This window comes from Pocillopora damicornis, chromosome 10, assembly GCF_964200805.1.
Source record: "Pocillopora damicornis chromosome 10, jaPocDami1.2, whole genome shotgun sequence".
NCBI lineage: Eukaryota > Metazoa > Cnidaria > Anthozoa > Scleractinia > Pocilloporidae > Pocillopora > Pocillopora damicornis.
This window is the reverse complement of record NC_142679.1, coordinates 5,514,555-5,537,307: the sequence shown is the minus strand read 5'-3', so window position 1 is coordinate 5,537,307 and position 22,753 is coordinate 5,514,555. Positions and strand designations below refer to the sequence as shown.

The 22,753-nt window shown below is 38.1% G+C and overlaps 3 protein-coding genes across 7 annotated transcripts in view; 2 read left to right on the top strand and 1 right to left on the bottom strand.

Annotated features, from left to right (window-relative positions):
- LOC113674673 (uncharacterized) overlaps positions 1-4,224 on the top strand; it is a 32,200-nt gene extending 27,976 nt beyond the window's left edge. For all 4 annotated transcript variants that reach the window (XM_027191155.2, XM_027191154.2, XM_089184887.1 and 1 more), the window contains exons 21-25: positions 46-950; positions 1,768-1,831; positions 1,946-2,049; positions 2,184-2,354; positions 2,869-4,224. In XM_027191155.2, the coding sequence (XP_027046956.2) occupies positions 46-950; positions 1,768-1,831; positions 1,946-2,049; positions 2,184-2,354; positions 2,869-3,072 (1,448 nt within the window). In that variant the 3' untranslated portion in view covers positions 3,073-4,224. The remainder of the gene's footprint in view (positions 1-45; positions 951-1,767; positions 1,832-1,945; positions 2,050-2,183; positions 2,355-2,868) is intronic.
- A 2,830-nt stretch (positions 4,225-7,054) lies between these two features.
- Positions 7,055-19,716, top strand: LOC113674679 (uncharacterized). 2 transcript variants are annotated; one of them, XM_089184884.1, is made up of 11 exons: positions 7,055-7,631; positions 7,800-7,848; positions 9,784-9,925; positions 10,513-10,763; positions 11,428-11,662; positions 12,312-14,786; positions 14,980-15,085; positions 16,358-16,431; positions 16,648-16,757; positions 17,318-17,361; positions 17,996-19,716. In XM_089184884.1, exons 1-10 carry the CDS (start codon positions 7,456-7,458, stop codon positions 17,333-17,335), a joined length of 3,636 nt encoding a protein of 1,211 aa, XP_089041010.1. In that variant the 5' UTR covers positions 7,055-7,455; the 3' UTR covers positions 17,336-17,361; positions 17,996-19,716. The 2 variants fall into 2 exon arrangements, with proteins under 2 accessions (XP_089041010.1, XP_089041009.1); XM_089184883.1 differs by having other exon boundaries at positions 7,064-7,631; positions 16,648-16,762.
- On the bottom strand, positions 18,926-22,722 carry LOC113674680 (UPF0193 protein EVG1 homolog). The gene is made up of 6 exons (XM_027191162.2): positions 22,594-22,722; positions 22,448-22,510; positions 21,530-21,727; positions 20,743-20,889; positions 20,318-20,418; positions 18,926-20,173 (listed from the first exon to the last, which is right to left on the bottom strand). Exons 1-6 carry the CDS (start codon positions 22,715-22,717, stop codon positions 20,111-20,113), a joined length of 696 nt encoding a protein of 231 aa, XP_027046963.2. The 5' UTR covers positions 22,718-22,722; the 3' UTR covers positions 18,926-20,110.
- Between the last annotated feature and the right edge of the window lie 31 nt (positions 22,723-22,753).

Here is a 22,753-nt window from a genome sequence, read left to right as displayed (position 1 = left end):
GAATGTACCCCCTCTTATATCTAGCCATTGCTTTGCTTCCTTCAGAAGTGGTTCCTGCTCCCCCTCAGCCAGAGAAGAGGCCTCGATCCAGTTCCCTGGGAGCAGCCCAGGCCATGGCATTAAAAGATGCCTCTTCCAGAAGGCTGAAAGCTGAAGAGAATACTTCTGAGTTTTCATCCGGGAACGAAAGTTCAGGTGAGGTGTATGCGAAGCGACGGAGATTGAGAGGAAAACGAAAGAGTAAAGATGATTCGTGGCTTGTTTCAAAACGTTCAGAAAACAACGCTGTCGCCAAGGAAAGTGGTGCAACTAGAGGAGGCTCGTTTAAAGGAAGAACGAAAGATCTCGAAAAGTCTGACTCTGAGATCGTTGGGTCCGCTTCAAGAGTGAAAGATAACAGCCAAAGTGGAGGAGACTCTAAAGAGAGTAAAGTTGCGGATGCATTAAAACAGAAGGTAAATAGAACGCGCGGAAAAACAGAAACAAAAGGGGAGAGTAAGGAAGCGGCCAAAACTGCGGAGAGCACCAAAAACGACTTAGCAAGCGTTGCCTCGGCGGAACTGAAGGAATCAGAGAAAGAGATACACTCGAGCCACTCTTCTCTCAAAGCGGAGGGATATGAAAATAACACCAAACAGTCAGCTGATAAAATGGCAGATAACACAGCGGAGTCTTCTGATCAAGGTGAGGACAGCGAGGCTGCATCGGATGCAGAAACTTCCAAACAAGAAAAGGGATCTCGCGCTGGAGCCAAAGGCTCTTCAAGGACCTCTGAAATGGACCTCAGAAAGAGGTCCCTTAATTTGAGCCTTAACAGCTCGTTCCGCTCTTCACGGACCGAAGGGGAAAGCCCGACGCGTGATGCTCTGCTCACATCACAAGACGAGGATAGTGAATCTTACAGTGACACGTTCGATGAGAGTCCCCTTGTGGAGAATAAACCTTTTCAGGTGAGCAAACCACGGCTTATTCCTTGTATGGAGCTAAAAAATCCAACTTTAAACCTTTTGAGAGAGTTCTTTCCTCTAAGAGCTAGAAGTAGCCACCTCTATCAACCTCTTTCTCGCCCCACGCAATTGCTTCACAGCACTCTGTGAATCAAACGAAAACCAAAACCAATCGAGAGTTGATCCTTAACCCTTTACATCCTAAGATCATTATTCAGTTTCTCCTTACTGTTCTCTGGACATTAACCAATGTGTTGACAAGGAGAATTTGTCTAACAATCAAGAATTTCTTTAGTTTGTGATCATTTCCCTTATTCTCATGACATTCATGTTTGATTCAGTGGTGATACTGTAAGGAGAAACTTGATGCTGATCACTCTTAGGGGTTAAAGACTTAAGCTTCGTGCACCTAAGACCGTAAGGCCGTCTCTAGGCTTCTCGTGACATTTTCATTATCTACTTTTGATTCGCCATTTGATTACTTTTGAAAGTAATCCGCAATTGCTTAGGTTCTGCTTTACGTCGATCTGAAACCAAACACGACTTGGTCACTGTTGTTTTCCCGCGCTCTAAGAAGTTTGGTTAGTTTTACTCTGCCTATCATTGGTTCTTCACGGTATTTTCCTTTCTTCCAATTGGTCGTTGTGATAACTTTGGGTTTGGTTTTACGACACTCAATTGAAAAGCTCTCTATGTCACCTAATCGAGAAAAACTCCCAAAAAAAAATTACATTGAAAAAATATACCCGACAAGAATAACTGTTAAATAACTGGCTATTAATGTTGAAGGTTTTTTTTTTTACTTCCTGTTGCATTTTAGCCTCGACTTGGAAGACGGCGTCGTTCGGAACTGGATCGTCTGCAAGTAGATATGAAATTTTCAGGTATTCAACATTTCAATTGTGTTCAATTCACTTATATAGTCATTTATTCGTGGAAGTAAATCTTGAGAAGAAGTGGTCTAGTTAGCTAACGGTAATGTTTTATTTTTGTCTTAGGGCCTTTGTGGCAGTGGTCGGGACGAGGTTCCCAGAACAAAAGAAAAGGGAAAGGAAAGAAAACCTTCTACAAGGCCATTGCGAGAGGAGACGAAACAATTTGTGTAAGTGACACTGCTAGTCTGTTTATTTGAAGGACTGGGTCAACTTTAAATTCAGCATTTGATGTTTGTCTGTTCGTTCTTAGCGATTTACACCAGCGTCATATGTCTGATTAGACCTACTACTTGTTCTTCAGGTTAATGATTGTGCGGTTTTTATGTCCAACCCAACCAAGAACCTCAATCTCCCGTATGTTGGCAAAATCGAAAACATGTGGGAGGGGTGTGGCGGGAACATGGTAGTCAGAGTCAAGTGGTTTTATCATCCTGAGGAAACGAAACCAGGCAGGAGACCTACTGATGGCAAAGTAAGCACTGCACTGCTATTTAACGCCAGGCTGAATGTTACACGCACTTTGATAGGTTATTTTTTTTTTTACGATTTATGGAAGGACAGAGGCATGGATGGCGTCTCAAACTTTTTGCTTCTTTTGCCTTACACAAAACAGATCACAGGTGACATTTTGTATTTGATTGGCTGGAAGAGTGATGCAAATTTTTTAGACCAATCACAGAGCGTAGGAGGGAAGTTTTCAACCGAGTGTCGAAAGCAACCCAGGATTACGTTGGGTTTGTTCTAGTGGGCTCTAGAAAATTCGCGCCATATTCTCAACTAATCCGATGCAATCGCGACTCGGTCTCTCTCTTTTTCCCGCGTTTCAAGTAGTTTGTCTGTTTTTGCTTTGGGTTCTCATTGTTGTTTTAAACCTTTACTCTGGTTAGCCGTAGCAATATAAAAAAAATGCCGCTCCATTCTAAAAACAGTGGATTACTCTCGACTCTCGAAAATGAAAATTATTGTTTATCCTCCCCTGTTTGCAGCAATCTTTGTACCGCTCGACCCACGTGGACGAAAATGACGTACAGACGATCTCACACAAATGTGAAGTGCTCACTCCTGAAGAATTCAAAAGACGTTCTCAGAGCCTTGATACGCCCGGTACCAGGACATCTCTGACAGATCGCGTGTTCTGCTGTATCGGCAGCTACGATCCTAACACCGAGACATTGCAGGCGGAACTGTGAATCCAGTGTGACGTTAGCCTAAAACTGTGATGTCTGGAGTGTAGCGGGATGCGGAATGCGTTGTGTTTTCCACGCGATGTTATCTTTCGTTGCGTTTAGAATGAAATTCTCATGCTGCGATCGGTTGTTATTCTGGTTGCTGTTGGCCAATCAGAGGCGCTCCCAATTCTCAAGAGGTAAAAGACTACGAAGCGCCAAAGCAAATTGTCTTAGTTGATGGAAAAATAGTCTGTAAAGTTAAGGAACAAATCATCACTTCTCTATCCAAGTGGTGGTAGTTATTCTGTCTTTGGTAGGGCCATCGTTTCCACTAGGTTAAAACATTCAAATGAAGACTAGAGAATGAACAGTTGTTACTGACAATAGATATTGGATCTGCATCAAAATCGTACATCTCAAGCGAGGAAAAGAAGAAAGTGTGATAATTGCCTCGTTTACCCTTTTTAAACTTACCCTCTCATTACAGACTTAAACGACGAGACTGGTGAATGTTCATCAGTCCAAAGTGGTGTTTTATTTCCTTGTGGTAATCACGTTGAGAGATATTTCTTGTTTACGCTTTCACGGAACGATAAAAGCACAGCTCATAACGTCCTTAATTTAATCCTCCATCGCCTTTTAACCGGGCAATCCTCCAGCCTTAAAACTTAAAGAGAAGTGCATAAATTGTTTGCGAAGAAATCGCACGTGTTTCCTCGCGTGGGATTCTTAGAGAAGTACACGAAATTCGTGTTTTGCGTCATTTCGCTTGAAGCGATTTTATCTTTTGTTCACGCTGTCATCGTAATTCATATTAGTTCCTAATCTTGCTTATTTCCGATACGTACTCAAACGCAGACGAAATGACTAGAATTCTCCTCTCTTCTAATGGAGATTTAAATTCATATTGTGTGCAAAAAAATATCTAAAATATTTTTTTATAAGGAAAGTGTGGAGCTAGCAGCCAGCCGGCTGGTAATGTTGAATTTGTAATGTAGGTTAACTGTAAGAAAAGAGTTCATGTTTGTAAATATGTGTACAGTCCACTTCTTAAAGTATGCTTTTGTAACATAACTCCCATGCTCGTTCGGCCAAATCTCTCGTTTATATTATATAGAGAAAATATAATGAATATTTAGTTTTAGAATGAAAAATAAAGTTTTAGATTTTCTAGCTCTGTTGTTGTAATTACTCCTCGGACTTGGAACAAAGAAGTTGTCAAGTTCTTAGAATCTTTGAGAAAAGAAAAGAAGCATGTGCGCTAACCCTATTCCCTTTTTCCGCCATTTGACCTATGCATAAAGATGTGTTCTGCTCTTGGCACGCATTGCTCGTTCCCGTTTGAGAGAGAGGGAGTGGGGTGGAATTATGGTCAATTATTGATTCCATATGTGTGTCAAAGGATTGTCAAAGAATGATTTAAAATTCTATACATTTTGCTGAATATTTCGCAGCTTTTGTTTTGGCTTCCCACGAAAGGTGGCTTACCTCGCTCCCAGACCCCAGCCTCAGCCTCCTTCCTTCTCCATCCCTCTATCTCATCACGCCCCAGGTCTACTTAGTCTTCTCTGGTGCCTGGGCCATGGCAGTTCAAGCGACATGTCACTCATCTCTCTTCGTAGAACGTGCCCAGTCTTCCTCGTTCTTTACATCAATCTCTAAGTATCAAAAGAAAGACATTTAGCTGATCCACTTGCACACTTCATTGACTGATTTTAGTCTTGATTTCTCTAAACTGTTCAGTGCGATTTATGATACATTAAGCATTGCAATTAAATGCGCATGATACATATCTCGTTTAACCCTTTGTCTCCATAAGAGTGGCTGGCTTCTTTTTTCTCAATCTGATTGGTAAACAATTTCTCATTGTCCTTACCATAGGAAATGTAGAGAGATGACTGGTAAGAATATGAATACTAGCGTTACAGTGTGTGGGAGATAATCCTCTGTCTCACTAATTCTACGTTGATAATCGCATCAGTTGTCTACTGATTAATGTCATGATAGGTATTGCTTAATCCATTACTTGAAATGAAACACAGGTAAGATGTTAAACAGATGTAAAGAAAAAAATCACACATGTCTTTCTCGCCAAATGTAATTAAGCAAATAATTAACAGGCAATTTCTAAGCTCTAGAGACCTTCATTTTCAAGGTAAGGTGAGGAGTTGCATAACCTTTCTTGTGAAAATTAGTCTTTAAGCGTAAAATAGAAATATTATCGTCATTCCAGAGGCTACGCACTTGCCGTAGTTTTGATACAAAGCCTTTAAGCAAAAACTGGCAAAAGAGACTGTACGCAAACTGAAACTCAGAGTACTAAAAATCAAAATTTGTCTCTCTTTACTGCCTAGTCTTTTAGCTTTGATGTCTTAGCCTGCAGAATATGCATAATTTTTAGCTTTTTAAGGCGAATGGAGGGAAGCGCGAGTCACACGCGAGCGAGCGGAGGAGCGTGGAAAAATGATTCCTACCCTTGTGCGTGACCTCCGTTCGCCAGAAAGACAAAGAAAATTACGCCTGCTCTGCGATGAAGCTTATGGATCAGGCTCGACAAATTTCACTCTGAATTTGCGATTCCATTGAAGTTTGTGGCCATCTAAGCAACATGAAACGATTTCGAATTGGCGTTTCCAAATTACTCAGTGAGCTATTTTTAGGGAAAGAATGATACTTTCTAAGCCTTCCGGGGAAAGAATATTCTATACAAGCCCTAAGAAGAACTGCAGAGACTACTTCATAAACGCTCCTTCTAACTTTAAAGATGCTTCGTATCTAGAAGGAATTCTGGACTTGACACTTCTCTTCTTCTTTCTCCGATTTGGGTTTAAGTGTATCTTAATTTCATACCAGTGATTTCGATAATCACATCTTTTATGGCGAAATTTAAAACGAGTGTTTAACTGTACTAAGGAAACAGGGCCTTTTCAGGGCCGGGAATTTTCATCTTACTATCCTATTGGAGAAGTTTGTGTGAGCTATGATATTTATAAAGTGCAAGAGAGGACGATCTTCTTCTGTACAGTATTATATTTTTGTTTAATTTTAATTTTTTATTTTCCTTCGAAAATCAGGAAGGCCTCGTACCCATTTTATAAGGGAAAGGCCCTGGGAACGAGGCTGCAAACCCCTTGCTTAACAAGCTAGAGTGTTAACTTACGGCGATCAAGTGTTTTCGATTTTCGTCTTTCCTCGTAGAAAGATCTCTTGATTTGAAACAATTCTTTAGTTAGGGTGTTATATGAAGGTGCAGGGAAGGTGACATGCAAAACGTCGGATTTACTAATAATAGCTGAGAAACTGGGTGTCAAGGACGGAAAAAGAAATGGGATTAATATCAGTATCTGGGCAACTGTCCACCTACCCCTCCCCTAACTCAACAACAGCCCCTAATCGCTCTGACGAAGGGCTAACGCTCGAAACGTCAGCTTTTCTACCCTTTACGGTGGCTAATTTACGTTTTCAACCCAGTTGTTAACACTAAATAACCTGCTATACTCTCCCACCGACGCAGCACCACAGTTTCTTTAGAAACTTACCCCTTCTTTCAACAACAGTCAAATTGATAACAATTGAGGGTTAATATTGGGTTAGGGGAGGGGTAGGTGGGCAGTTGCTTAGATACTGATATTGATCCAAGAAAGGATTCTGCAGGACAAAAGAGAGGGCCCGAGCTGGATACCCTCAGTGAAACATAGCAAAGATCTTCCTTTCTCTGAGAACTTGAAGGTAAAAATTTGTTACGTTTCAAAAAGCGCTTTGCTCCCACGCCCTTCCGTTGACTTCACCCAGTTCAACTATTTCCACGAGAATCTGCTTTCATTCCAAACAGCCATTGAGTACACTGTCCGTATATTCTCGGGTGGAGTTAATTCCTTGCAAGTTTGGCCTGGCTTACTATTGTTATTACCAGGAAATGACCCGACGTAATTTTTTAACAAGTTTTTGATCCGGAAAGATTTTTTTAAGTTTTCTGGAGCCTTCGGTAACGAGCAAATTTTGTCAGCGTTCAGAGGAATGTTAGGAACGTACTCAAAGATTACCAACCACGAAGATCCGAGATAGCGATAGCGTTCGTAAATTTCTTTTTCTCCTTAGCCTTCTGGCCCCGTGCAAGGCAAAACGAGTTAAGTTACGTCCGACTGTGCGGCCTGATGGGCTGTTTGTGTCCTCTCTCTACGCTGAAATTCACTTTTACGGCGAGATTTCCTTGACATCTGTGCGGAAATTTTCGGTCTCATGCTGCAATTGAGCTTCGTACTTCACTAGTCATTGATTCAGTGATGTACGGTGTTCTCCAACAGCCGGTCAAGAGACCAGGAAAACCAACACCTTTGAATTCCTAAGCTTCATTTTTACTACAATTGCCTGTAAATAGCTTTAAAAAAGAGGAACGGGATTGACATGGAACAAGATCCAAAGGCTGCAAAAACTTCATTTTCCGGGACAAGGTCCCTGTTATTTTGGTGTCGACAACAGACAGAGAGTTACAACGATGTGAATGTGTTTAACATGTCGACTTCATGGCGGGATGGTTTGGCGTTCTGTGCGATTATCCACCGTTACAGGCCGGATTTGATGTAAGCCTAGAGCTTGTAATTGTTAGATGGAAAAATCTTACTGGTCATGGATTTAGGTGCATTCTGTTTGTTACTGACCGGCCAATTGACTCAAGTTGATATGTTTGTCCCGATGAAATGCATTATTGTTTTATTGTTTAACTGAAAATGTTTTTTTTTTAATTACAGAGAGTTCGACAGGCTGTCCAAAGAGAACATCATGGAAAACAATGAGCTTGTAAGTTGTATAATCGTGGGAGGAAACTAAGACAGTCTCTTAGCCTCGCTGAAAATAGATTTTTCATGGTACATTGACACTTGTTAAAATTCATGCTCTTGTGTTTCAATTATTTTCCCTTAATGGTGTCATAACAATTAGAATAGATGCTAGAAACAGAGATAAGAAAATGTGCGCTTTATTGAAAAGCTAAACAAATATTGTTGTCAGAGATTTATGTGTCTAATTTCCGGTCGCGGCCTTGCAAAGCGTATAATTTTGACATTCTTGCAGCGAGGTACTAATTTGTCGTGAGGACCTTTTGTTTATAATACACAGACGGTTGGGTTTCATCCTTAGTCATGTCGTTAGCATTGTTCATGAGATCGGAAGGCGTCACGTTATTGAATACATTTTATTTCGCGAGAGAATTGTTGAGTGTTGATATATAGTTGCAAAAATATTTGCACACAGCATCTTTTTGCGTGACGCTTCGGAATGCAAATGTGATCTCTCACTTCCCGGCAGGGTTCTTTAAATTTCTTTATTTTCCGATCGAATTCAATGAAATTTTTAACGTGAAAGAGTTGGTGTCTTGGCCGTAGGCGTTTGAGCTGCTGGATGTTTGCGCTTTTTGTTTAGATTTTAAGTTATAAAACGTCAGTAGCAATATTGTCGTTCACAAACGAACTCTCAAATCCAACCTTCTTAACCCTTTCAGACATAACAGATTCTATTTTAACAAAGACCTGGAATTTTGCCAGCGGCTCTTTTAATTTTAAGAGACGATCCAGTTCTTATACTTAATGGGATTCCGTGTCAGGTTTTCAGCTTTAAATGTAATTTACGTGTTATTTTAACCTGAGATAGGGATCATCGTGTATATTGGGTTATCTTCTCAACATATTAACAGCCTCTGCCACATCTCAAAGTTTTTTTTTATCGCAAATGCCTGCTTTGAATTCCTTCAAATAATTTACTGGAGTGGGCACAGCAATCTGCTTTCAGGATGAATGGTTGCATTCAACTGTGACACAATATTGGCTAGCAATATTATAGCTTGGATCTCATCCAAAGTTGAACTTCTGTTAAGCTCAATGTGATCACAGAATTAAGTTAATCAAAGAGTCAACTCCATTAATTAATGATTAATTTTAACAGGTTATGATTTGGGTCATGACCACCTCTTTTGTTTTTGTTGCACAAACTTGATGCAGTATTCCTCACAAATTGCTATAGAACAATATCCTAATAGATCATTTTGATATAGGGTTACGATGTTGAAATAGCATTACAGCTGTGAAGTCTCACACATTGAGTGTGAGGCTCACACTAATAAATCCAGTCTCAGGCTCTCACGCTAATATTACTTGTTCTCAAACAAGTAAGATTTCTGATTTAAACTGTTGATTTTGAGATAGCAAAGTGCTGCTTTAGTTAAGTACCCATACAATTATCTTTTTAGATATAATTTGTTCCTTTATCCCTTTGTTCTTTGAACACATCCCAGCAATTGGAAATCCTTGTGCAGGGCATCCGTTTCACCAGTCTGTGGTTTTAATTATTAGTGCACATGCTCTCATGTTAGTTCAGGTGGTTTACATGGACTCGCTCTGCACACACTCAGAATAAAGAAATATGTGTTGTAGGTACTTCATATTTTCATAATTTTTAGTAGCAATTTGAACATTGGTATGCATATTCTCTCTTTTCCCCACCCTTCAACAGTATGATGCCTGCAGAGTAACAATTAATGGAAATGAGGTAAAAATTCTCACGCTTTGTCAGCAATCTAATTTGAGAGCTCTGCAAATGGTCTGTGGTTAAATCAAGTGGCCTAGTGATAAGGGTCTTCTACTATGGAAAAGGGGTTGATACTGGGTTAGTTCAGTGTGAAGTTTGACTTATTTTAGGGCTTGAAGTGATTTTATTAGCAATACTTTAAATTCTTCACAGGCTTTTAGTGTGGCAGAGAAGCATTTTGGTATTCCAATCGTACTTGATGCAGGTGACATGGTAGAAAATATCATTCCAGATAAATTGAGTGTTATCACCTATGTCTCGCAGCTGTACGAGTACTTCAAGAACAGAACTCCAGGTATGTAGTCTGTCAATTTAAAATCTGTGCCTTATGCTTCTTAATTGTTCTTAACTCTTTAACTCTTAGAGGTGATGAACATGTATCTTCTCCCTTCAATGTCCATACATTATCCAGCAAACGTGTAATGAGAATAAGACTGATAAACCCAATTTGCCAATTTGGTAAACTACCCTGCTGCACATTAAGTCACCAATGTTTTTTAGTAGTCACCATGTCAACTTGAATGATTGTAACCTGGATTGCCTAGATTGATGTCAGATTTAACACCATAACATTGATATGCATATTCACGATGCTGTTCCCTATTCATTTCTTAAGGTGCTGACAAGAAGAATTTGTTTGACAATCTAGAACTTCTTTAGTTGGTGATCATTTCCTCTGTTCTTGTGACCTGGGGTGATATTGTGAGAAGAAATTAGAAGCTAAGTCTTATTAGAAATGCATATGTTTTGCCATAGTCTGAGGAATGTTGATTCAAAAGAGAAGTAAAGACTAGCGCTTAGGTCCTCCTCTGTTAAGCACTTTTTTAGACCTTGATATGCTTTGAGGTATTGAAGTTGAAATTTTTTTCTGTTGATTATAAGCAAACCAGGGCTATTCCACTAAGATGAATATCCAGCCAAAAACACGAAGTGAATCTACAGGTCACAAAGGCAGCAAGCGTATCTCACCTTCCCATCAGATATACCTCTTGTCAGGTCATGCAAAGAGGGTTGCTACAGCCTTGCGGAATGTCTTCAAGTCTGATGCTAAAGAAGAATCAACCAAGAGCAAGGAGCAGGGTCAAGGCAGTAAATATTTAAGCGTTGAACCTTTAAGGGCAAGCCAGGAAACAGTAAGTATTGATAGTAGTACATGTTTTTTTTATAATTATTTGCTAGATTTATATAACAGGAATTTTTTTCCCTAAGAAGGTATGCACTCATTGGTTACTTTGCAATCTGCAAGTCTTCTTCAGGTAATGAGACCAGCTGGTTACACATCACCTTTTGAAGCATCTTGCTTTGATATGATTAGCATATTATTATTATTCCCTCAGATGATCACTGTCATGAACTCTTTTACTCTACAAGGGATTAAAATTTAACTTCTCCCCAAAATACTGATATATTTTTTAGCAAACAGGTAAAGAGGATACTCAACCATATCAGGTAGAAATTGTTATATGATCTAAAACCAAATTCTTGTAATAAATTTAGGAGGAAATCAGATCTTGAAGTTAAAGGGCTATGATCATCACAGTTCAGTTAACCCCTTAACTCCCATGAGTGACCAAGACAGAATTTCTCCTTACAATATCAATACAATATCAAGCAGATAAGTGATGAGAATAAAGAAAAATATCAATAAGGGGATTATAAGTTGATCTTATCCCAAATTCTCCCAACTAACATCACAAGAACTGTATAGCAGACAGTAAGAAGAATTACTAATGAGATCTTGGGAATTAAAGGGTTTAACAGAAAATAATAATTGATATTCCTTGTATTATTTTTTAGAACAGAAATACTGATGAACTCATCCCAAGTGCACCAGGAAAATCACCATTGCTGGGAAATGATTGTTTTATCTGTCACAGCAGAGTGTTTCTCATGGAAAGGCTGATTGCAGAAAGGAAGCTGTTCCACAGGGCATGCTTCAGATGTGATAAATGTAAAGCCTGCCTTCGACCTGGAACATATCATTACTTTCCTAATACCCAGAAGTTCTGCTGTTTATTTGATTGCCCAGGAGGTACTGAAATTACAATTTTACTACCAAAATAATTTTGATACCAAAATTCTCTAACTTATGAATCAAAGCAATCAAGTTTTAATACAAAAGACTGCAGTCAGGAATACTAGTATACTCAGAAAGAAGATGTCAAGCCAACAATAGGATTCTAGTGCATAGCTTTCTACTGGAGTTTTATTTTGGAGGCTCTGGTGTAACTAAGTTGAACCTCTATCTCCTAGAAATGATTAAATAGTAAATTCTCCTTATTATATTCATACATTATCAGCAAACAGGTAATGAGAATACTCAGACTTATCAGGTAGAAGTTGTTATCTTGATCTAACACCAAATACTCATTACTAATTTACAAGGCAATGTGTAGCCGCTTGAGAGGAGAGTTAAAGATCAGATTTTGGAGGATTTTATGGAACAATTTTAATATTACTTGTGTTAATTATGTTTTAGTCTTGTATTCTTGCTAGTGGTCAGTTTGTTCAAGGTTTGAAGGAAAGAATATAAAGTGGGGAATACTGACTGATTTAATAACAAATTCTCATTGCTAAAATTATGAGAAATGGTTAACAGACAGTATGGAGAATTTATATTTATATTTTGTGAGTGAGAGGGTTAAGTCTGAGAGATCTCTTTCTTCTGCTTTACCCAACAGGTCAGAGGGAAAATCCCATAAAAATTAAACTAGAACCCTTGACAAATGCTGCCCAGCAAAAACAAACAGAGGAGGGTCCATCACCTGAATCTTCTCCCAATCTGTCCGATAGCAATTCTACAAAACCATCTGATAAAAGCCCACTTCAGAGACAGTTCTCAGTTGTTAAGAAGAATGCAATAACATTAGCTGCATTGCCACAGCCACTAACCCAAGGGAAACCTCGTGTTATGAAAAGCCAAAAGCAGTCACACTCATCACAGCATTATGACAGGTCACAGGCAAAGAGAATTGAGCATGGTGAGAAAAAACGGCGATTCTCTGGTGGAGGAAGACCCAGGAAAAAACGTGATGGGAAAGGAAGATATTTTGACTCTGAGGAACTGGGTGATCAGGGAAATTCCTCCTGGTCACCAGAAAACAAAAGACGAGCTCCTGATATTAGTCTAGTTGATGATGAAAGTGATAGTGTTAAAAATAGCAATAGTGAAGTGGTAAGCAAGACCTTGAGTGTGAAGGTACCAGATGATAGTTCAGGAATTTCATTACCAAAGTCTCTTTTTGTATCTGAAGAACAGCAAGAGGAGGAGGAAAAACTTAAACAGAAACCTGATGATCAAAGGTCTACAAAAGAGCCAGAATCACCTTCTTTGAATCTTCTTTTTTCTTTTAAAGAGGAATTACTGAAGAGGGCAACAGAAGGTAAAATGGATAATGATGATGATAAGGTAGCGAAGGAAGGTGATACTGATTGTGTTACACCAGAATTTTCAAATCAGGAACCCAAGACAAAATTAGGAAACAGCAAAACTGGAGACAGTGATTCATTGGAAAATGAATCTGATAGTCATGTCAGGAACTCAAAAGAAGACAACTTGGAGAAGCCAGATAATCAGCATAAATGTTCAGATTCTAGTGTCCAAAGTGATTCAACTAAGTCAACAAAATCAGTGTCATCACAGAAGACAAGTGTTTCTGAAGAGTCTGATTCTTCAACAGCTGCCAAGGGTGTACAAAGACTGCGGGAAAAGTTTCTGAACATTAATGACATGATTGATGAAAAACACAAGAATAACTTGGCAAAGAAAAGTGTTGAAATTCAGAGAGAACTAAGGTGCGTCTCTGCTTGGAAACAACAGACAGAATCTCATCAAGTTACATCAAGGAAACATTCAATAAGCTCTGGAAAGGCAGCTGAGGTAAAGAAACCAAGCTTTGGTACAAGTCGGCGGAGTGTTAAGGAATTAAGAAAAATGTATATGGACAATGGAAGTAGTGAAAGAAAATCTGTTGGAGGGAAATCAGATATAGTGCCATCAAAATCTGATAATTCCTTCACAGGAATAGAAACTAAGTCAAATATTACTGTTACAGAAAAAACAGCTGATTTCCCTTCAAGTGAATCCAAAGAAAAATCTGATTCTTCTGAGCTTGGAAGTGAAGAAAGTACAGAACAAACTGATGATCATACAACTGGGTCTAAGGACAACAATAATTCATCTGACTCTAGGGATACTGAATTTGTTACCTTACCTGATACTTCTACAGATAGATTGCAAAGTATAGATGCAAATGACAACATAGTAGTAATAAATGTTGATCACACGCAACAAGATGAAAGTGTTTCAAGTGACAGTCAAATTAGTGGAGGGCCACCTTCTACAGAAAACAATTACTCGGAGACTAAGTCTGACCAGGTGTCAAGTGAGGTTCCATCACTTCAAGTTGAACCTGCTAGTCCTCATTCTCCTAATCATGAACAAAATTCTCCAGGGTTAAAAAGACATTCAGCATCCCATGACAGTGGTATTGATATGCCTTTATATACACAAAGTAATTTTCAGAGGTCTCTGTCAGCTGATGACAAAATGTCTGCAAGGAATTTGAAAGTTGCAGCAGAATTTTCCTTCTCAGGAAGTGATTCATCTGTGTCACCCACTGAAAAACAACTGCCAAGAGAAAGTTTGAAAGATTTGCAAACTTCAGGTGATCCATCATCACCAGGTATTGGCTATTTGCCTGAGATTCAATGGTCCTTGCCTTTATCAAGTGAACACAGAGCATCTTTTAGTGGCTCTAGCTCATCATGCAGCTCACCTAGAATGTCCATCATCATAGCTCAGGAAGCAGCTACCACCAAAATTAACAGCAGATTTTTCACTGTTGAAACCATGGAACCCTGGGACTTGGAATATCATAGGATTGCAGAGGAGCATCAATGTGTCATGGAAGTTGAGGGAGAATTCTGCTTTGGTAGAGAAAATAGTAAAACCAGCAGAGCAGAAAGAGATGCAATTTTCTCATTGCGGGGTGCTAAAAATCACGGCTGTAACAGTACTGATCTGATTAAGGAGGAAGAAATAACACTTTCTCCTGCAGAGATTGATACTGAATTACAGTCTTTGGAGGCATTACACAGAGAGCTGGAAAGACGGGGAGTGAAAATTGAACACAACTTGAGGGAAAGTATGGACTGTAAGTATGCAATTGTTTCTCCAGCTTGGTTTATACACAAATGCAGAATTTTAAACACCTTACTTCACAATTAAATCATTAAGAAAGATACTTTAAAAATACTGTCTTAATTCAGCTCTATGTGCATGTAATCCTTGTGCAAAAAAATTTGATAGTTGAGATTTTGAACAATATTTTCAAACTATCTCTATAGCTGAAAGACCCTTCAATGATTGTGAGGAAGAACTTCTGAGGGAATGGCTCAGTGTGGTTCATGAAAGAAATGTGATTATGAGAAGGGAGTCAGAACTGATATACCTGTAAGTAACCTTTACAAATTGTACTGTCTCATTCTGTACTATGCAAAACAGAGTCTCTGTTGTTAGTCTTTGAATAACAAATTCTAGGCGGTGATGGGATCATCTTTGCTCTTCTATTCAATATTCTTCCATACCAGCCTTTTAAGAAATAGGAATCATGTAAGTTAAATAGGTTTATGTGATTATGCCTCTTGCCTGGATAAAGGGAAATTATTCAAGTAAAGTACAGGAGAATTGGACTTTAGAACTCTGTTGATACAGGGCATGAAATTAATTTTTTTTTCTGATAGCCATTTGGCTCCTAAATTCTTCAAAGTGGTAGCCAATTCCAAAAAAGGTGGTCGCCATTTTCAAAGACAAACAAGACCTTTCTTTACGCTGTCAGCGTTCTACATAAACCCTCCAAAATTAAGTAAGGGAAAAGATCTCTAACGTGCTACAAAGTGGACACTAGGATGGATGATGTACAACATTCAAGCTCACCTAAATCCAAGATGGCGTCTAGTTATCGCTCGAGATGCATGTGCTACGTTTTGGAAACAAACTTAACGAGGAAGTTTGCCGCGGATTTATCTTTGCAAATCTTTTTAATTCACTATATCTCTTGGTAAGGTTATGATGAAACATTCTAGTCGCCAATTTGGCGACTAACTTTCAGGATTTGGTCGCCAAAGTGAAAAATTTAGTCGCATTGGCGCCTGTATTAGGCGCAATTTCACGCCCTGTGATATTGCAACTGATATGGATTTCAGCTGGTAGATTGATAGTTTAAAAAAAAGGTGTTTTTCACTGATAAACTACTTACAGTAAAGTGAATATAGGGGGTAGGTCTCTAAAGAAACTGTGGTGCTGTGTCGGTGGGAGAGTATAACAGGTAATTTACTACTAACAACTGAGTTGGCCACCGTACAGAGTTAAAAGGCTGAATGTTTCAAATGTTAGCCTTTTAATTCTTTACAGGGGCCAATTTACATTTTCAACTCAGTTGTTAACACTTAATAATTACCTGCTACTTACAGTAAAGTCATCGAAATCCTCAGTAGAGATACTGAAGTATAATAGCTTGGTCTGAGTTTCCATTTAGTTTCTGTTTTTGCTATTTATCAGTTGATAGAGAACTCACATTTAAGTGTATTGAGATACATGAAAGACATGGTGCATGGTGATGATCAAAGGAGTATTCCTACTTAGACTCTCCAATTAATTAATGACTTGAAGTTTGGAGAATTCTTACAAAGTACCAATGGCTTTCTTCCCTTGTGTCCTTTTTAGGTTGCAGTCCCATAATTATGAAGAAAGATATCGCACAGTGGAAGGAGAACTTAGAAAATTGGTGGCCATGAGAGGTGAGGGGTTAAGCCTTTTGTGAGCATCAGAGGTAATAGATAGAGCACATTTCCATCGAGTGTCACAAAACCAAAACTAGAGTAGAGACACACTCAGTACACTAACTATTAACAGCATCCCTCAAATAGAGAGGTGAGGCTTGTGGTAAAAGGGAGGGAAGGGTGGTAACTCTGGAGAAAATGTAATTTAAAAGTCCAATTTTGTTTCATCAATAGATGAAGTGAAATCTACTGATGATATGAAAAGAGAGAGAGAATTACTGTCTGAGTTGCTAGAGTTAGTGCAGAAGAGAAGCTTCATTGTTGACAGCTTGGAGGAAGAAAGAGTAAGGTATTTACTTGTCTTTCTGTTTATTAGCTGTTGGATACTATTTGGGCATTGTTTTGAACCAGTGAGATGGTTCTTTAAAAGAGATTGTAAATGTAGGAGGCATCAGATTATAAGTGGACTGATGCATTGGGGAGATTTTCTCAATTAATGTCTGGGCTTTTGGTGGTATTCACTAGATAATTTTGTATCTTTTATGCCACTTTCCAACTGAAAAAATTGTACATCCTTTTGCAAGCCATTGCAGTTATTTACCCCATTAGTCAGACTATTTTGAAGTTTCAAACACCATCTCCTTGGTTTTCAGATGAAACACAAGACATCTCTTAGGAGTATGCATTTTAGTCACTTGTGGAGCGAATGATTTTGTTTTCAAGGATGCACACTTATCCTAGAGTGTAAACAGAGGATTTTGGAGTCTCTGTGATGGTCTATTTTCATACATCATTGCACTAATTTCTCTTTCCCCACTAGAAGAGTGAAAAATTGATGTAGTGCAAATTAATGACTAGGAGTTAATTTGAGTTGTGTGAGCATAACTTGAAAATTATTTTACAGGGAAATCCACGAGGATGAAAAAGTAGAGCGAGCATTGACTGATGGTGAGTACAACTTTCAGAGGATGGTGTTGATGTTGTCCATGGTTGTATAGTCCCACTTACACGTATATTGTACTTGAAAAAGCTTACTTTATTTGTGTTGATTGATATATTACACATAGTAAATGGTTTGAACGCAGAGGTAACATGTAATAGTGTTGTTTGATCATTTGGGTGAGTGAAGTCCTGAGAAAGACTGGTATCGGTAGTGGTGACTATTTGTGACTGTTTGTGTTCAGTCAGTCTAGTTGTGAGGTTTCAGCCAGTCTCACCGATGTAGGATGCATGGCAGTCAGAACAATTGATCTTATACACTGCTGATTGGTTAGGTGAAGTCTTTCCAACCCAGTGAAATTCTAGAGCATAGCCCAGTTTACAAAGCATGAGTAGACTTTAGTTTGCTTGTTCCCTTGAGTGTAGGGCTGAACCTTTGAAAGTAACTTGCTGGCAAATTTTGTTTTCTCTGTTTCCTGGGAAGTTTTTTGGTAGCCATTAACATTGCTAGGTTGAAAGAGGCATTGTGAAATTTAAGTGTTATGTCCTTGAACACAGCTTTTAATAATACCCATGATGATGGTGATATTATTAGATATTGTTACATATTGTTCCACACTGATATTTCTTTGTATTTCAAAAGGTATAGCCACAGTGCCTGAAAACAGCTGGAATCAGAGACCAGATTACACCAAAGTTGCATTTTCAAGATTTTATTGCTAGCAGCAGCAGTCTCAAGTGACAATGAATTCTCTTCAGATGCTGATAAAAATGTTTGAGCCTTTTCAAACTGTTGTGTGAACCTCTTTCAGCAGCAAGCAGTCTTGAGCAACAAACTGTAGCAATTAGGCTGATGTTTCAGACTGTTGTCAAAGATTTTAGCAGTTGTAACATCTTTCAATTTTGGTGCATTTTGTATTTTATGGAATTCTCTGATTGATAGCAGAATAATTTTGATTTCAACGGTTGGATAGTTTTGTACTTTAGACATTGACAGGGAGGTGTAGCGTCACAGTTCTCATCCAAACACATTTTCTAGTTTCTGGTTTTCAAACTTTTTATTAGGAACAGTTGAGAAGTTGATAATGTTTTTTGTTCCTTTTGATGTGAAAGGCTTTCATGTACACTGTGGTCTATGAGGGGCTACTTATTTTTATCAAACTTAAGCTGTTTTAAGAAAAAACCACTCTTAACCCTTTAAACCTTGAGTGACCAGCATCTAATTTCTCCTTACAATAATACTGGTGAATCATTCATATCGATCATGAGAATAAAGGAAATGATCACAACCTAAGAAGCTGTGATTAATAAATGAATTCTCCTTGTCAGTATCAAAGGAAATGTATAGAAAAGAGTAAGAAGAATATGCATACTGATGTTAGGGTGGAAATGCTTAACAATGTTCTATTTAGCCTTTAAGTAGGCCCTCATTATAAATGCTGCAGGATGCACATTTCTCTCTCCACAAGAAGATTTGAGACAAGTCAGGGAGAGGTTTGCCTCATTCTCAGTACTCAATCATACTTTCCCTTTGAACTTGTGCTGAAACGGCCTGCTCACAGGCTATCTCCTATTTGGCCAAATTAAGTGTTTTATTTGAATATTGATTAGTGTGAACATTTCAAAGAAGGCTGGCATCTAACACTTCATAAAATAATCTAATTTTTCACTTCAAACAAACCACTTTTAAAGAAATCTACTGGTCCATAAGTTGTTTAAACCATAGCTTGAGCCAGACTTCATTTACATGTACATCCTAGAAAGTTTCGCATTACCTTTGTGGAAAGGTCAGAACATTTAATCTTGACATGAGTAGATTACTGGTTTAACCAGCACTGCTGAGCTTTGCTTGATATTTCTGTGCTTAGGATGATTATGAGATGGTTACAATATGGATTAAAAAATTATTTAGATTCTTTTTCTTTGCCTTGATGCTTTCAAGAATGTCCCATTTTAATTAATATAAACTACTTAATTTATCAAATTGAGTACTAGGCCCCTATGGTGTCTGGTACATAGCTGCTAAAGGGTCATAGTCTTTGAAAGGGTTGGTTTTACAAGCCTTGGTTAGAGCAAGACAGGATTAAATTTTTGGACTTTATCTTGCATTTAAATGTTTGGACAGCAGGCAGTGATTTTTGACACACCTCCAAATTGCATGTGTGTTCAAAAGTAACGGAAGTGTTGTGAACTTGAGGTTGAAGGGTGATACATGAAGAACCATTTTTTTGAAAATTAAAGTTAGTTTAGGTTAGGTATAACACTAAAAAAATTTGTATGATATACATAAATATCTATATCTTACACTAAGAGGTTGACAATATACAGATCAAATAGGACTTTCAATAAAAAATATTTTTACAAGTTGGTGGTACATTCTCTGCTCTTGTTTAGGGTATCACACCATTATTGTTTTTCCATTCAGAAAAAGAACACACTCTGCAAAAATGCCCTTCAACTTCATACACAAGTGTGTTTCTTTGTTCAGTTGTTGGACAGGAAAAAATATGTTTTGAGTCTGTATGAAGAGATCAGGGCCACAAATAATACCCACAATTTGGGCCACACTCGCAGATACTGGCTCAATAAAATTTTTCAATGCACTAATGGGAACATAGCAGTTTTGCATGAATCCGCTCTAAATATCAGGTAAGAGGAGTTTCTAGAAGCTGAAGCTGAATTTACTCTAGTACCTAAGTGGTGAGAAATAATTTATTTTTAAATATAAAAATGTCTCCACTCTTCACTTGGGCTCTTGCTACTCAGCCAGATTGAGCTCTTTGCTTCTTTCCTTGTCTATAAGTTCAAGCTCCCTTATTTTCTGTAAGTATAAGATTAAAAAAACACAAATACATTATAACACTGCCAGAAGAGATTTGAAATGCTGGAAATGCTTATTTTGACTAAACCACTCTATTAAACCTGCCACAAGTGTTTGATTAATTCCATTCATCCACTAATTTACCTGTGATATCTCTGTCATTATTATGGTTCTATATTTCTTTCCTTCTCCAAGAGCCTCCATCTCATCTAGGAAACTTTTACGATCTTCTATTTCCTGAAGAACTGTACCAGGAAAAACCAACACATTACTAAATGAATGGTTATGAACTACACCACAAACACCCAATGAATCAGAGGATGAGATTTTGGAGAAAAAAAATTGTGGTGATTGTGGTCAACTACAATTTACATAAAATAAACTCAGATGTAAAGATATATACAGAAACAATCTTTTTAAAACAATTATTATCATGTTAACCCTCTAGATTGCTCTGAATATGAGAGTAGACAGCCAACAGGAGTCCAAGAATGCTGTTGTTCATTTGTTTTTTTGTTTGTTTGTTTTCTATTTTAATCAACATCTGTCAACATTTAGGGTGTGCTTACTCTCATCAAATCTATCAACTTCTTTTTCTGGTGCCATATCTTTAGGTGGTGGTCTTCTCTGTGTTGGAACATCTTCTATGTCCTTCCCATGCTCGCCATATGCCATCACATTCTGAAGTCTCCTTTTATCTTTCTCCGAAATCAATTCTAGAAAAAAAATTATCATTTTTTAATTGGACCCAGAATAAGAGGTTGAGTCTTCCACTGAATTTCAAGATTGACTTGGATCAGCCACTTTCACATAAGACTTAACCCTTTAACTCCCAAGATCTGATTGTTAATTCTCCCCTGTGGCTGCTACACATTTCCTTTTAAATTAGTTATGAGAACTTGGTGCTAGATCAAGATAGCAGCTTCTACCTGATAAGTTTGAATATTCTCATCACCTGTTTGCTGAAGAATGTATGGATATTGTAGGGAGAAGTTTTATGTTAATCACTTCTGGGAGTTAAAGGGTTAAGAGAACTTGCCTGATTAGGACCCTAACCTTTATTTTCTGACTAATGTCAGCTGAAAATTTATCCTTAAACAAACTGAAGAAAATTAGTTTCTGGTTGGGAAACAAGCCCACAGAGAAGCTCCTTGTTTGTTTTCTTGTAGGCGGCCAAGGCTTTTACAGCAAGCCAGCAAGTAAGAGAGGGAATGATGCTTCATTTAACCTAATCTTATCCATTCATTACTACTAGCTTTACTTCGGCCAAGAAATCTAGACAGCCTGCTCAGAAGAATGGCAAGGTTAACAAGTCTAGGAAAAGATTGCCAAGGACAAAGAGCAAGTTGAACATACTTCCTGGAGCTGGTCGATAAATCTGCTGTGGTTCCACACTCTTTTGTATATCAATTGTCTCCTTTGTCTTCTTTCCTCCTGAAAGGTGTCTTGCATTCATCACTTTAGGTAATGGTTTTTTGGATGCACTTGTTAGTTGTACTCTGCTACCATTTCTACTTGTTGTGGGGTTACAGGCAACAGGTAGAGATTGACCCTCTAGAAAATTACACAAATACAGTGATAAGTTCTTAAAATTTTGAAAGACCTTTTCCATTTCATTGATGAAATGAACTGTCTGACTATCATGATCTGAATTGAAACTCTCCCTTTCAGCCACTATACATTTATTTCTAACCAAGTTAGGAGAATTCAGTCATTGTTATAGGATGTGTAGGTGACTGTGTGGTAGCTTAACCCTTTACACCCTAACATCAGTATGCTTATTCTCCATACTGTAATCTATAAATTTCCCATGGTACACAAAAAGAGAATTTCCTTAAAAATCAAGAATTTCTTTGGTTATTGATCATTTCCTCTATTCTCATGACCTTACAGTGACACTGTAAGGAGAAATAAGATCCTGGTCACTCTTGGGGGTTAAAGGATTGACATGAATTCCTCTAGCTGGTCAGTTTGTTTTAATTATCACCTGTTTAATGTATTGACGATGAAATAAGAAGTTGTATGTTAATCGCATCTGAGAGCAAATAAACTTAAACTTGAAATTAAAAATACTGTCATTGAAAGAAAAATAAATACAGAAGTAACAAACATCTACGTTGAGTTGTTAAGAGTGTTTTAAACGCCGAAGGAAATCTCGAAAGCACCGGAAAGATATCTTGATCACGTACGACTTGTGGTCATAATTGAAACGGAACTCATAAAAATTCAAAGGAGTACAACAACTTTATATTTCTGCCTAGAGACAACACTCACTTTTCATGCTGTCTTGTAACTGTCTCCGTTGAAAGTTCGTCAACTTCGATTCTTCCATCATAACTGTCAAAGAAGAGTTTCGGTCATGAAATGACAACAGATATTTTAAAATCTTTTAGGAGATTCTCTGATAAAATTATTAATACCTTTTAACAGATTTTGAGTCTCCTTGCTGACTGGAGCTGACTGTGATGACCACAAACCACCTTTAGCAACTGGTTGTCTGTTCGACGCCATGTTTGTTTCTGTTGTTTCTAAGTGAGTCCGCATGCACTGCTAACTAGCGGTATCTAAATTTCGTCACGC

Coding starts and splice junctions, on each gene's coding strand:
- LOC113674679 (XM_089184883.1), top strand. CDS start 7,456: ATGGAACAAGATCCAAAGGCTGCAAAAACTTCATTTTCCGGGACAAGG. Junction 10,764..11,427: donor TAAGGGCAAGCCAGGAAACA/GTAAGTATTGAT, acceptor ATTATTTTTTAG/AACAGAAATACTGATGAACT. Junction 16,432..16,647: donor AAAATTGGTGGCCATGAGAG/GTGAGGGGTTAA, acceptor TTTCATCAATAG/ATGAAGTGAAATCTACTGAT.
- LOC113674680 (XM_027191162.2), bottom strand. CDS start 22,717: ATGCGGACTCACTTAGAAACAACAGAAACAAACATGGCGTCGAACAGA. Junction 21,728..22,447: donor GTTACAAGACAGCATGAAAA/GTGAGTGTTGTC, acceptor GTAATTTTCTAG/AGGGTCAATCTCTACCTGTT. Junction 20,419..20,742: donor AGTTGATAGATTTGATGAGA/GTAAGCACACCC, acceptor TTCCTGGTACAG/TTCTTCAGGAAATAGAAGAT.